A 15,639-nucleotide genomic window follows, 5' to 3' on the forward strand; every position below is an offset into this window, starting at 1 on the left:
CTGCCCTCCTCCTCCTCGCCGTAATCCCCTAAATCAGACGTACATCTGAGGTAGGGGATTCTGCAGGACCACGGTAAGGAGGGCAGCCTGGAGATGCCGCGATAAAAGTAAGTGCGCTTTTATTTACCCTAATAGTAATTTTTATATGATAAATATTTATTGAGGGGGGTGGGAGGCACAGAGCATTGCGGAGCGGAGCTCCATAGAGTTTTTGCTCAACTTCATAGAACTCAGCATAAAGCAACTCCGCCTGCTCCGCCCAGGGTTAAAGTTAATCAGACAGACATGCACACTCAAACAAACTCTCTCTCTATATATATAACTATATGTAGATATATATAGATATAGACTTACAGAAGAGTAGAAGAGAACTGGACCTGCTGTTCTAGGTCTGGTGGAGACCTTAAATACTGGACCTGTGCCAACTTGAACCTAAGACCAAGAAGTGAACTTTAAGGGTCTCTTGGTTGACCTTTATACAAAAAGGTGCAAGTGGTCTTTTTTCTGAAGTGCCCAGCTGACCTGGGCCCTGTACTCTGCTGAAGGCCTCAGATGGAGCGAGTCTTGGCCCCTACGTCTTATCGATGAAGTCCTGTGTACCTCAGAATTAACTAAGTGCACTCTGCTCCAGAAACAAAAAGGTGCAATTCCAGATCAGGCTGCATATCCCCTTTGTGAAGTGTTGTACTATTTGTAACTCTGCAATGGGCAAATCTGAGTCCTTGCACCCTGTTGAAGGAGTCCTTTCATCGAATTAGATTTACTGTTTTTTAAATCTAGACAGAAACAAGCAAGAACACACAAAGACATATGCCAGGTTTTTGCATTCATTTATCACGTTTCATCAATCATGCCTCGGTCTTAGTTTTGCTTCTATTGATGGCAATTTATAGTTGGAAAAGACTGAATCCCCTTTTCAATGTTTCAATACACTTCCCCTGCTCAAATATACCATCGAAAATTGTTCAATTATTTTGTAATCACATATATTTAATAATTCATGTATTCTCACTGTTAGATGGCCTCAACATGTGCAAAGAATATATATTGTAACACTCCGCAAGCATACAGTCTACTATTTGTTCATTCCAGAACATGGACGATGAAAATGCCAATTAATTAATTGTGCTGGTAGCCGACTGTGCAATATTTGAATTACTTGCATCATTGCAGCAGTTTTCCTACAAATTCTATTTTAAGGAGGAAATGCATAAATAACACTGAAGGCTTGGAGGCAAACCACCAACTATAATGCTCATTTGGTATGTACTTTCTTTTTATATTTTTTTTTAGATTGAGTCTCATTCTGCCCTTGAAAGCAAAATCTGCCAACATAATGATATCAAAAAATGTATTTTCGAAATGAGACTTGCCTGTCTCTGAGAGTAATTTTGTGGCTTCCAACACCTTTTCTGTGTACACTCCTGCCTCGTAGTTTTCCATCTCTGCATTAATGATGTGAATGACTCTGGCTGCGCGACCTCGAATGGCTCCTGCTGTTCTGTCCAGTGTGTCGACGTCCCCCTCCTGCAGGGCGATCACACACTTATTGACGTCTTCCAGGATGTGGTTTTCTGCAGGAGAAAGGAAGTGTTCATGTTTGCTATTGAAAGGTGAATAAGTAAACACACAGGCAAGACAACGCTACACATATTCAAGGTCAGGCAGATACAAACAGGAAAACAAAAGTGGCAAAGTGGATCCTATCCCTGTATCAAATAAAGCATATATGCGGTGCCTCACTTTAGAAGGTGAACAAGAACAGCCATCAAGCTGTCTACTAAGGAGTAGCCTTTGGCAAGGGGAGGCAATCCCAGTGCAAAAATGTATACATTAAAATGAGCATTCTCCAAAAAGATAGGCTAATGCACAGCCTTGAAAAGGGAGGTAACTCATACAACCAGAAAGCTGAAGGGCAGAGAAAAGGAAGGATGGAGAGGACATGTAGGGCGAGCATCAAATAGCCTGACCAGACCTATAATGAAATCTAATAATATAAAGGTTCATCAGGCACATCTTACATGTCCTTCCCTGAGAGCTTGGCCCAATAATGGTCAATGATGCAGAGTGCTGCCAGTCACTTCCAGCAGCTGTGCAGTTGCTGTCATCATTAATCTACTGCCCTTCGAGAGCTACTGCCCACAGTCGTCAGGACAGTGTGGTCTATGTGAACGTGCAAAGGCATACTACATGCATCAGCTCTTAATCCACTGTAACACATCTTGAAACACATTTTGGATTTCCAAACACACCAGTTAATTGATTACTTACCAAAGGGGATTTGCCCACCTTAGTAGCACAACTGACGGCACTTGTGGCTTACTTTTTCACTTCAGCCACATAATTATGCATTAACTGAATGTTCAGATAGTATGTCATGTTCCATTTACACAGGGGCAAACAATTGTACATAAACAATATCCATTCCACAGTGCTGTGTATGTAAGTCTTCCTTACTAGGCACACTTTCAGTGCTTAATTTGAGGTGGGGGGTTCAATCAATCAATCAATCAAAGCATTTATATAGCGCACTACTCACCCGGAGGGTCTCAAGGCGCTAGGGGGGTGGGGGGGTGGGGGGGGGGTCCGCTACTGCTCGAACAGCCAGGTCTTGAGCTGCTTCCTGAAGGCGAGGTGGTCCTGGGTCAGGCGGAGGTGGGTCGGGAGGGAGTTCCAAGTCTTGGCGGCGAGGTAGGAGAAGGACCTTCCCCCTGTGGTGGCTATGCGGATGCGGGGGATGGCGGCAAGGGCGTGGCCGGTCGATCAAAGCTGGCGTTTGGGAGCGTAGAAGTTGAGTTGGCTATTGAGGTATCCTGGGCCTTGGTTATGTAGGGCTTTGTGTGCGTGGGTGAGGAGACAGAAGGTGATTCTCTTGCTGACCGGGAGCCAGTGCAGGTCTCTCAGGTGTCTGGAGATGTGGTTGCGACGGGGGATGTCCAGGATGAGTCGTGCTGAGGCGTTCTGGATCCGCTGGAGTCTCTTCTGGAGTTTGGCGGTGGTTCCGGCGTAGAGGGAGTTGCCGTAGTCCAGATGGCTGGTGACGAGGGCCTGGGTGACCGTCTTCCTTGTCTCGGTGGGGATCCACCGGAAGATCTTACGTAGCATGCGCAGGATGTTGAAGCACGACGAGGAGACGGCGTTGACTTGTCTGGTCATGGAGAGGGTGGAGTCCAGGATGAAGCCCAGGTTGCGTGCGTGATCAGTTGGTTTGGGTGCGCTGCCTAGGGCGGGGGGCCACCAGGAGTCGTCCCAGGCGGAGGGTGAAGATCCCAGGAGGAGGACTTCCGTCTTGTCCGAGTTCAGTTTCAGGCGGCTGTTCTTCATCCATTAGGCTACGTCTTTCATCCCTTCGTGAAGGTTGGCTCTGGCGGTGGCGGGGTCGTTGGTGAGGGAGAGGATCAACTGGGTGTCGTCGGCGTAGGAGATGATGTTGAGGTTGTGCTGGCGTGCGATGGCTGCGAGGGGGCTCATGTAAACGTTGAAGAGGGTTCGGCTGAGCGAGGAGCCTGGAGGAACGCCGCAGATGACTTCGGTGGCTTCTGATCTGAACGGGGGGAGGCGGACTCTCTGTGTCCTTCCGGCGAGGAAGGAGATGATCCACTCCAGAAGGCCGCGGAGAGGTCTAGGAGGATGAGGGCCGCTGTTTCTCCGTTGTCGAGCAGGGCTCGGATGTCATCGGTTGCTGCGATCAGGGCGGTCTCGGTGCTGTGGTTGGCCCGGAAGCCAGACTGCGAGAGGTCGAGGGATCCGTTCGTTTCGAGGAAGGCGGCCAGCTGCTTGTTGATGGTCTTCTCGATGACTTTTGCAGGAAACGGGAGCAGCGAGATGGGACGGTAGTTCTTGAGGTCGGTGGGGTCGGCTGATGGCTTCTTTAGTAGAGCACTGAGTTTGGCGTGCTTCCAGCTCTCCGGGAAGGTGGCGGTGTCGAAAGAGGTGTTGATGACATCCCGCAGGTGGGGTGCGATGACAGCGTCGGCCTTGTTGAAGATGTGGTGAGGGCAGGGGTCGGTCGGAGATCCGGAGTGGATGGAGTTCATCGTGCGGACGGTGTATTCGGTGCTGACCGGGGTCCAGGCGTGGAGGGTGGTGGTGGGGGGCGGTGGTTTGGTCGTGGCGTGCGTCGGTTGAGTGCTGAAGCTGTTGTGTATGTCCGCGATCTTGTTGTGGAAGTAGGCGGCGAGGGAGTTGCAGAGGTCTTGCGAAGGGGTGATGTCGTTTTTTCCGGCGTTGGGGTTGGAGAGCTCTTTAACGATGTTGAAGAGTTCCTTGCTGTTGTGTGCGTTGTTGTCCAGTCGTTCCTTGAATGCAGTTTTCTTGGTGGCGTGGATCAGTTGGTGGTGTTTTCGGGTGGCGAGCTTGAGGGCAGTCATGTTGTCCGGTGTTGGGTCTCTGCGCCAGGCTTTCTCGAGTGCTCTGCAGTTCTTCTTGGAGCTCTTGAGTTTGTCGTTAAACCATGGGGCTTTCTTGCTGCTGGGTCTGCTTGGCGGTGTCTTCAGAGGGGCAAAGTCGTCTGCGCAGTTGCTGATCCACTTCGTGAGGTTGGTGGCCGCTTGGCTGGGGTTCGTTGTGCTGGTGGGTGGGTTCTTGCTCAGGGAAGTCGCGAGCTGGTCGGCTGTGATCTTGTTTCAGCTTCTGCGTGCGACCTGTTGCTGGTGGTGGTGGATCGTGGTTCTTCTGAAGCTGAAGTGGACGCAGCTGTGGTCCGTCCAGTATAGTCCGGTGCCGTGGCTGAAGGCGATGTCCTTGCTGGATGAGAAGACGGGGTCGAGTGTGTGTCCGGCGTAGTGGGTGGGGGTGGTCACCAGTTGCTTGAGTCCGAGGTTAGCGAGGTTGTCCAGCAGGGTGGTGGTGTTGCGGTCGTTGTTGTTCTCCAGGTGGAAGTTGAGGTCCCCGAGGAGGATGTAGTCAACGGAGGGGAGGGCGTGCGGGCTGACGAAGTCGGCGATGTCCTCGCTGAATTGTGTACGTGGTCCCGGGGGTCTGTAGACGAGGGTGCCTCTGAGGGTGGTTTTGGGGTTGGTGTGGATCTGGAAGTGCAGGTGCTCGGCGGGTGCGAGAGTGTCGTCGGTGCTGGTTGTGATGTGGATGGTGTTCCTGTGGATGATGGCGAGGCCTCCTACAGTCTGGTTCATGCGGTCGTTCCGGATGATCTTGTAGCCGTCTGGGATGGCGATGGCGATGTTGGGCGCTGAGGAGGCGTTCATCCAGGTTTCCGTGAGGAAGGCGACGTCTGGGGCTGTGGTGTCGAGCAGGTTCCAGAGCTCGACGGCGTGTCTGTGGATGGAGCGGGTGTTGAGCAGGATGCACTTCAGGTGGCTGCTGCTGTTGCTCGTCTTGGTACTCGGTGCTGGTGTAGTGCAGGTCCGGATGCAGGTGAACTTGCAGGAGTGGCAGCAGAAGGGTCCGTGGGTGCGTCTCGGGGTGGCTTGGTAGCAACCTGGGGTTCGGCCGGCGTTGAGTGCATAGAGTTCGGTGGCGTGGTAGGTCCGGCGGGTGGGCTGGTGGTTGCGGGAACCAGGGGTCCTGGCACTGGGCGCGGTCCAGGCGCGGACGGGCGCAGACAGGCTTACCTTTGGCGCACCTTCGGCGCTCATTCGGTGCTCCCGCTGTGCGCGTCCGCTGTGCGGTCGCTCTGGGGTGTCAAAAGAAGGAGCCGGGAGGGCGGGTCAGCTGGGTGGCGGGAGCGGGGCGGCCAATGGGCAGGAGGGGGGTGGGGTTGAGGAAGGTCTGTGGCAGGAAGGGGGACTGGGGCGGCTCGGCGGCAGGGAGCGGCAACCAAGGAAGGGGAAGGAGAGCAGAGGGGGGGAGCAGGGGGCAGTGGAGGCAAGGCTAGTGCGGAAGAAAAGGAAAACTAAGGAAAAACGGCAACACAAAGGTAGGGCAGTACAGGAGGCAGAAGACAAAAAGGCAACACGCAGGACGAAAGGCTAACAAGGGGAAAAACACGGAGGCGGTACTGGAACCAGCAGCGAGGCAGCCGAGGGGGGAAGTCCCAGGAGGCAGCAGTGAGGCAGTAGAGTAGCGGGCAGGAGCAGCGGAATCGGGGTGACCTCGCCTAAACAGGCTCAGCGCTCAGCGGGTTCCGGTGCTCGACACAGGCACTTAATTGTCAACATCATTGATCCTGACAGTCTGCCACAAGGTGGTGCTGTCTGGCTAATTTAGAGACTACCACAACACCAGTTAATTATGAATGCAATATATATTAAGAATTACTATTACCTGCCACCCAAGCCATTCTTATAGCTTTGGGGGCCTGAAATAGTCTAAATTGCCACAGTTGTAGCAGTTTGATGGTTAGTAGTTGTGTTGTTACAATCATTGGCAGCATGGCAGTGGCATGCTGCAGTGGTCTCCTGACAAGAGCCCTGGCACTTATTTATTTTTTTACAAATGAACCACTACACACATCTTCAAAACCTCTCATTACACAGATTCTAGACAACACATGTTTTGTCTTGCCAGTTTTAAGACATTGTCTTTCTCAGGGCTAATCAGTATCTACATGTTATGTTCAATCACCGTGAGCTAATTGTGCCAAATAACTACTCGGTTGCCCTTAATCACTTATTTATGAGTTATTTGTGGCATTTGTGTAAAATCATTGTATCCATATCTCATAAGTCGTTAAAGGAGAAGGCATGTCTATTGGCATCCCAAGTCTAAATATAGAATATCTCACACCTAAGCAAGTATGCATATGTTAGTATCCAGTGTGTGGTCCCAATGAGTCATGTGTATTGGAGGAGTCTCAGCATTGAAATCAAAGACTCTTCTGATATGCACAGCTAGGGCAAGACTCCTCAGATACTATCCTATATTTAGACTCGTAATGGCAATAGACTTATCTCGGCCAATTTGCCGTCATGAGGAATACCTTTTCTTCAGAAAAACTACACTCTGATGCCAACCAAGGGTTAAGGACCTGGAGTGGCACTTCTTGGTGATCAGAGACTCACGCCAGAAGAGGCCAGCAGGGCACACTGTAGCTTTTCATGCTGTATTTTATAAGTATAATTTCTAAATGGTTAGAGATAACCAGTTCATGTTAGGTTCTCTGGAATCACTATTTAAAATCCTAACGTATGATGAAGTTGGATTTTCAAATTGGAATTCTGAATATACACTTTTAGAAAGCCAGCATTTTCTACCTTATCCATTTAGTACCTGTAGCCTGTCTATGGTGACATGACTGGGTGTAGCTGACAGTTGGGCTTTGTATATTCCTCTTAAGCAGCCACAACTAATAGGGAGTTAAGATTCGCCAGGATGGGCACTGACTGGCAGGATGGGAGGGAGGAGCTGGGCACAGCCAAACTTACACCTGAAAGTGTGTGTGCTGCCTCCACACAAAGGGCTGCATACCACCTGTAGTTATCCTGGAGCCAGGACAAGAAAGGGTGGATGCCTGGGGACTTCAAAGGGAAACCTCAAGAATCCTTTCCCTTACTTCAAAGGCATAACTGGATATAAATACTTGGCCTCAGACACCACCACTTCAGTATACTTGTGGGCCTGTGTATATGCTAAGAAAAACCAAAGCAAATGATGGACGGAGCGTTGACAATACAAGCACTCACCCCCAGTCAACTGATCTGGGTTTAATCCATCACCGTTCTTTAGCCCACTCTGCCACCCCAGTTCAGACATGGCCATATGCAAATCAGTCTGACCCTGTGCCTCATGGAAACAGTCCAGCCCGAACTGCCAAGCCATGCCTTCCATGGACCGGAAACAAGCTACCGAGGACCGGTTTCTGGCCTTTCAGCCATCTTCAGCCCGGCTTGCTTGAATCCAGTGGCAAAGTGAGCAAGGGACTCACGTCTGACATATCCTACCAACTTATGGCGAACAAAGAAAAACCAAAGGAAATGATGGACGGAGCGTTGACAATACAAGCACTCACGCCCAGTCAACTGATCTGGGTTTAATCCATCAGTGTTCTTTAGCCCACTCTGCCACCCCAGTTCAGACATGGCCATATGCAAATCAGTCTGACCCTGTGCCTCATGGGAACAGTCCAGCCCGAACTGCCAAGCCATGCCTTCCCTGGACCGGAAACAAGCTACCTAGGACCGGTTTCTGGCATTTCAGCCTTCGTCAGCCCGGCTTGCTTGAATCCAGTGGCAAAGTGAGCAAGGGACTCACGTCTGAGCATACCCTGCCAACTTATGGCGAACAAAGAAAAACCAAAGGAAATGATGGACGGAGCGTTGACAATACACGCACTTACCCCCAGTCAACTGATCTGGGTTTAATCCATCAGCGTTCTTTAGCCCACTCTGCCACCCCAGTTCAGACATGGCCATATGCAAATCAGTCTGACCCTGTGCCTCATGGGAACAGTCCAGCCGAACTGCCAAGCCATGCCTTCCCTGGACCGGAAACAAGCTACTGAGGACTGGTCCTGGGAAGCTTGATTCCGGTCCAGGGAAGACATGGCTTGGCAGTTCGGGCTGGACTGTTCCCATGAGGCACAGGGTCAGACTGATTTGCATATGGCCATGTCTGAACTGGGGTGGCAGAGTGAACTAAAGAACGGCAATGGATTAAACCCAGATCAGTTGACTGGGGGTGAGTGTTTGTATTGTCAACGCCCCGCCCATCATCACCTTTGGTTTTTCTTTGTTTGCCCTAAGTTGGCAGGGTATGCTCAGACGTGAGTCCCTTGCTCACTTTGCCACTGGAGTCAAGCAATCCCGGCTGAAGACGGCTGCAATGCCCGAAACCGGTCCTGGGAAGCTTGATTCCGGTCCAGGAAAGACCTGGCTTGGCAGTTCGGGCTGGACTGTTCCCATGAGGCACAGGGTCAGACTGATTTGCATATGGCCATGTCTGAACTGGGGTGGTGGAGTGAGCTAAAGAACGGTGATGGGTTAAACCCAGATCAGTTGGCTGGGGGTGAGTGTTTGTATTGTCAACGCTCCGTCCATCGCCACCTTTGCTTTTTCCTGTGTATATGCTGCCATAAAGAAGGACTGCTGTGCTGCTGAAAGGACTGTCACTCTGCTGGACTGCTGCTCTGAAAGAACTGCTTCCCTGCTGTGCGGACTTGCTGCTTGTTGCCCTCCTCCCTGGGTAAGAAGGATTAGACCTGCATCTCTCGGACCCAGAACCCAGAGTGAAGCCAAGAGCTAGTTTGCTGGCCTTCTGATTTGAAGCATAAGGGACATGACAGGTTTCCAACAACCCTGCATCTGCACCTGCACTCTTTCATCTGTGACTCAACCCTGCTAAGCGGTGCCACCTCAGTCCTGGAACCATGGAAGTATGCTTAAGGTGTTCCAGCCTCTATGGATCCAGCGAAACCAATGCATCTTCTCTGCTGCTCGGTGCAAACTCGAGAAAAATGAATGCACTGCTGAGTTGATTGGACCCATCAATTGGACTGCATCACTGCTCTCCGGAACCAAAGCATCCCTGACTGAGTTTTGCATCTTCAGCTCAGGCCCTCGCATCCTGCATTAACGCCAGCCTCAATGAAGCACTCCACATCACAGCCTCACAGCTATGCAGAACCAATGCATTGGCCCAACTGCATGCCTTTTCCTTGATGCCAGACTTCACATTGCAAGCCCTGTCAACAAAATTCTCGATGATGATGCAGGCCTTTGCATTGCAGCCTGGCCGCATGTCCGACCCGATGCAATGCTTCGGCTGCGCGATGCATCGTTGACACGGTTCTACTCAACACTCCACAAACCAGGATTTAAGGTACTTTGCTCAGCTGACCTAGCTGGGTCACTACAGCTGCCCTGTGCTCTATCTTGGTCAGCATAAACTTGTGACTTTGTCTCGGTCCAGGGCAACTAGATATATGCAGTTGGCACTTTGCGCTTTTTGGCCCTATTTTTCCTTACATATTTTTAATTCAATATCTCTGGTTCTACTGATTTGATTCATGTTGTTTTGATCTTGTTTTATTTATTAAATGAAACTCTATTTTTCTACTTGCGGTGGGATCTTTTTGTGTGGTGCTTTCATTGTTTTACTGTTTGAAGTGTTGCACAAATAATTTACACATTGCCTCTAAGTTAAGCCTGACTGCTCGGTGCCAAGATATCAGGGGTTGAGCACAGGATAATTTGGGGATTGGCTTGTGCCTCACCCTGACAAGGATTGTGGTTGCTGTTTGACTTGGGCCCACAGCCCAGTCAACCAGTAATGAAATGCTTATTGGTGTGAATGAAAGAGCAATCAGGTCTCTGGGGGCAGATCAACACAGGGGGTTTTCTATGACGTAATTCTTGCAGGAAAGCAGCCAGCTCTGACTGGAGGAGTGTGGCTCTTTCTTAAAACTGCTGCTTGCCAGTACTCTGCTCACTGAAAGATCCAGTTAGTGCTGGAGGGGTGATATGGTGTCTTTGGAATTGGTACTGACCCACCCTCTCCATTTTAAATCCCTGCACAAAGAAGACACTTTAAGAAGCAGATGAACCACACAAGGGAAAGGAGATGGGCTAGCTTATAAATGAGCCCCTTCCGAGGAGGGTCAAGGACTAACTCTAGACTGGTATTCTTAATTGTTGTTGTACTTTGTCTGTAGAGCTAATGGTGCTAGCTCCCCATGAATGAATGAATGAAAGCAGTCTTATATTGCGCAACTTAGCCCAGCGGGCATCAAGGCGCCTAACATAAATGTAAGCATATTTTGGGAGCCGAATACCAGATTACAAATACGCCTCTGCAAAGAGCCACGTCTTTAATGCTTTCCTGAAGAGCACCATAGAGGGTTGTGCTTTCAGTTCCGGGGGGAGGGTGTTCCACAGCTTAGGGGCCAGATAATAAAGGGCCCTTCCTCCCCACCTGACTCTGCGAACCCGGGGAACAGACAGGAGATTCTTGCTGGAGGAGCGCAGGGTTCTGCTGGGGGGTGTATGAGACCAACAGAGATCCTATGCCTTCAGAACCATCTCCAAACAGGGCCCCATGGACAAGGCACAGGATCTTAAAGGAGATCCTGGCCTGAATCGGGAGCCAATGCAAGCTCTTCCTAGCTGATGTAGCAGAAGAGAGACTGGGGACATCAAGGACAAACCTAGCTGCCGCGTTTTGGACAATCTGTAGGCGTTGTATCAGGCCTTTGTTGATGCCCGAGTAGAGCGCATTGCAGTAGTCTAACCGTGATATGACTAAGGCAACCACGGTCTGTTTACGGGCTTTCAAGGAAAGGTAGTGTATAATTTTCCTCAGGATCCTGATAACACCCCAACAAGTGGAAACCGTTCTATTAACCTGCTGAACCATAGCAAGCGAGGTGTCAATCATCACGCCCATGTTCAGAGCGGATTTTGTGGGCAATGGGCAAGCTCCCAGGGATAGGGGCCACCAGTCGCTTGACCAGATATCCCATCTCCCTTTACGGGTTAGTAGAGGGTGGACTTGCCAGGCACTTGGAAGGAGGGGTCTGCCCTTAAGCTTCTATGGACTGGCCCTGACTGTGGGTGCTGTAGGACGGTGTACCCCAGAAACCTTCTGGATGCAGGCACACAGAAAGTGTAGAAAGTCTTATAATCCTGGGGAGTGCAGGCAGGGATGTCAGCCTTGCCAATGGCGGGGTAGCGCGGCAGGAAAATATCAAGAGCTGGCCAGGAGGGCTTGCACTTTTTCAGCTGGAAGTGGCTGCTAGGGGCTGTATAGAAGCAAAGAAACGACCCAGAAAGAGGCACTTAAAGTTGGAGGCCAGGGGGACTCACTACAACAAGTGTAATCTCAGGAGCATGAACCAGCAATAAAGTACACCAAACCCCATCTAAAACAGTAACTTGGGTCAGAGACATCTTGAGTGTAAAAAGCTTTTTGTGGGGGGGCCACCCATTGTTCCTGGCATGTCTCTTGCCGCTGGGCCAAAACAAGCACATTTTTGGCTAGCGTGTTTGAAATATCTATGGAAGAATGAGTGAGCAGTTAGGTCAAAAAACAACTGTGGGTGGCATTGCACAATTAGAAGTTTAAATACTGCCATTGTGTGAATAAATGGCTCTATGTAATGGGTTCAGTCGAGGCAGTGAGTGCCTTGGCAGGTGGGTATCCAATGTGAACAATGAGTCTTAAGGTCTACGGCACCTGCGTGTAGGTGTCCCAAAGAATCTCATGTGGCATGTGCAGGAATAAACTCAAAGAAAAACAGTGCATTAAACAAGCATATAAGAATTTAAAAAAGGGTTCGCCTGCCTAAATGCAGTATCTAAAGGAAGTCCACAGGGCAGAAGTGGCCACCTAGATATTTACAAAATCAGTGTTGTGTCGCTCCAGGAGGAACTGGGGCCTTAACAGAAGACTTTTGGCATGCTCGAGGGCTGCAAGGATTACAGAAAACAGCCAGCATTTGCTCAACTCATATTTGTAAATGTGGCACCCTATGTTTCCTGGGGCAGGGGATTACTGAACCAAGTAAAAGTTGTACTTTTCCAGTGTTCCTGGGGTTGACCTTTTAGTTTGGTTTTCCTCGGTAGCCAGGTTTTGATGCTACACATATTTTCTCTGAAATGTGCATTGTTTTTTATTGTTAATAACAAAATCATGTCAAAGTCCTTGGGTGGGGCAATTCGATAGAGAAAGTCAAAATGGAAAAAATTCTGGTTAGCGTCCCTCATTGTTTGGTTATAATGAAACATGTATGTTTTGTATTTTGATTGTATCGTGACACACTGTTACAAAACCAGTATGTCTGATGTTTTGTAACTAAACTCGAGTTATTTGCTTTGGGCATAGATGAAGATGTTGTAGTTTTAGGGGAGAGGGCCTACTGGGACCCAAACTATTAAATGTGTTCAGACCTATGGGGCTCAGTTAACATTTGAGGGGTTAACTGGGCACTGAGACCCTCCTTTTCTTTCTCCTACTTCTAGTCTGCCAGACCCTTCAGACATTTGCAAGTTTGTGTGTAGTATTTAGTTTTACATGTCTATAGTCCCCTTACTTTTTAAAGAACATCACTGATTGGGCTTTGATTTACTGAATGCTACATGTTAAGTTCTAGCACCTCCTGGAATCAGCTTTGGACCGCTCTTCCTCGTTTTCCCAAGTGCCAGGTGCTAAAAGTGATATTTGTTTTTTTAAGTTCTAAGTTTGGAAGTGCACAGTGCGGGGGGGGGGGTAGAAGCGAAAGACCCTTGTTGTCACAATCGGGGCTCGGGCACCTCTGATCACTCTCGAACCCTGAAATCGGATTCTGCAACAATGCTCTATCGACTTTTCCACAGGAATGTATGACGTTACAACGAATTCCGTTGCAACGCATGCCTTTACCACGCATGCGTTACAACGGAATTCGTTTTCCACGCTTAACCTTTACCTCGAATATTCCTTTACCACGCATACATTTACACCTTTTTTTGTTGTAAATGTATGCATGGTGAGGGCATACTCTTGATAAAGGTTAAAACTCTCCACTTACATTCCCCCAGCCTCACTCCTTATATTTACCCTTAACCCTTAATATATATATATATGTATTTTTCTAAAATACCCCTTACCTTTTAACTCGCCTTCCCTCCATCTTCTCTGGTTACGTCGGTCGTACGTCGTTAAGAGGAAGCGGAAGTTACTTTCCGTTTCCTCCCTAACGACGTTGATTGCTTCAGCTTCGGTTTCGGCTTTTTCTTCGGCTCCTCAGGTTAGTTTTGTTTTTGGGGGGGGAGACCCCCCCAGCCCCCCTTTTTATCCCAGACCTTTATTTTTTTTATGGGGGAGACCCCCCAAACCCCCCTTCGTTTTTTCTTTTCATTTACCACACATGCCTTTACTACGTATTTCGTAGTAAAGGTATGCGTGGTAAACCCTTTCGTTGTAACCACGCATGCGTTGTAGTGCATGCGTGGTAAATGATTTCGTGGAAACGGCTTCGTTGTAGAGGCAGTTTCCCTTTCCTCAGGAGACCTCTAGTTGCTGAGAGTTCCAGCGAGAAGGCATGGTCATTATTGACAGCAGTTAATCTTTCAACTGTATGCAATTTTCCAGCCTTGTCCTCACAGGTTTTAGGCCATATGTATGAACACATTTTCCCACAGACACAGAATGGGTAAAACCCTTTGATACATCTGGCCATTTGTGAGGTAACAATGTGCAGACTTAAAATACACATGCCAGCGTCCCACCTGGCTGATTCGTTCCTTTCCCCAGAAGCATCATGCCTTAGACAATAAAAGCTACTGCACTCATATATATGCCAATAAGTGAATTTCAACTTTAAAAAATGTGCATATGTTCCACCGATTTGGGTCATAATTTTCAAGCTCATGTTCTCTGTTTGTGATCTATGGCCGGCGTCCGACTCCTGGAGTTACTTGTTGGTCTTTAGTCACTTCTATGGCTGTAAACATGGTCTCTTTGAGTGAGACGTTTAGTGTCATTCTGCCTAAGGTTTTTGTGCCGTCCTTCAGTAAATAAACAGCAATGACATTTTAATGGGGCACACAAGTTTTCAGTTTTTCCCAATTATTGTCCCCACCCCTCGTCTTATCTGTGGTAAACCTACCAGAATAAAAGTTATATATGAACACTGTTTTATGCAGGTCTGCTAGTAAAGGCAATCCTATTACTGAGCAAAATAACTTTACCTATGGACTAGTGATCTATAAAAAAATCAATATTTCGCAGTGGCATTATCGTACCAGTGTTGTTTTACGCTATGACATCATTTTCGTCAATTATGGATTTTGTCAAATGTGAGGCCTTATACCCTTTTGATTTCTTTTCCTCCAACTAAATAGTCTCTAACCAATGACAGTTAAAAACAAGCATTTACAATGCAATGGTTTCGCCTTTGGAAAAGTTAGAGTTATTGGCATTGTATATGCCAAAATTTGTATTTATGTTTTTGTTTCGAAAACAGATAAGTAAATGGCATTGTCATTTACATTGCCATTACCTTTTTTTTTGCAGTCACTTGGCACTCTCTAGCACTCCCTAGTACTCTTTATGCACTCTGCATTTCTTATGCACTCTGCATTTCATATGCACTCCCTGTGCACTCTGCACTCCCTATGCAGCACTCTGTATGCACTCTGTACTCTATATGCACCCTGCACGCTCCACTTCCTATGCACTCTGCACTTTTTATGCAGCACTCTGTATGCACTGTGCACTTTGTATGCACTCCACACTTCCTATGCACTCTGCACTCCCTATGCACTCTGCACTTATCATGCACTCCCTATGCAGCACTTTGCATAGAGAGTGCAGAGTGCATAGAGAGTGCAGAGTGCATAGAGAGTGCAGAGTGCCTAAAGAGTGCAGAGTGCACTCCCTATGCACTCTGCACTGTCTATGCACTCTGCACTCCCTATGCACTCTGCACTCCCTACGCACTCTGCACTCCCTATGCACTCTGTATGCATTCTGCATTACCTATGCACTGTGCACTGTCTATGCACTGTGCACTCTGCACTTCTTATGCACTCTGCACTCCCTATGCACTCTCTGCATTCCTTATGCACTCTGCACTTCCTATGCACTTTGCACTCTCTATACACTCTGCACTCCCTATGTACTCTCTCTGCACTTTGCACTGTCTATGCACTCCCTATGCACTCTGCATTACCTATGCACTCTCTATGCACTTTGCACTCCTTATGCACTCTGCACTCTCTATACATTCTGCACTTTTTATGCACTCTCTCTCTGCACTCCTTATGC

The 15,639-nt window shown here is 48.6% G+C and overlaps 1 protein-coding gene across 2 annotated transcripts in view; it reads right to left on the minus strand.

Annotated features, from left to right (window-relative positions):
• CTNNA2 (catenin alpha 2) overlaps nucleotides 1–15,639 on the minus strand; it is a 1,094,935-nt gene that overhangs the window by 454,940 nt on the left and 624,356 nt on the right. For both annotated transcript variants that reach the window (XM_086964426.1, XM_086964427.1), the window contains exon 5: nucleotides 1,374–1,574. In XM_086964426.1, coding sequence (XP_086820552.1) covers nucleotides 1,374–1,574 — 201 coding nt within the window. The remainder of the gene's footprint in view (nucleotides 1–1,373; nucleotides 1,575–15,639) is intronic.

Source organism: Lissotriton vulgaris, chromosome 3_2, assembly GCF_964263255.1.
Source record: "Lissotriton vulgaris chromosome 3_2, aLisVul1.2, whole genome shotgun sequence".
NCBI lineage: Eukaryota > Metazoa > Chordata > Amphibia > Caudata > Salamandridae > Lissotriton > Lissotriton vulgaris.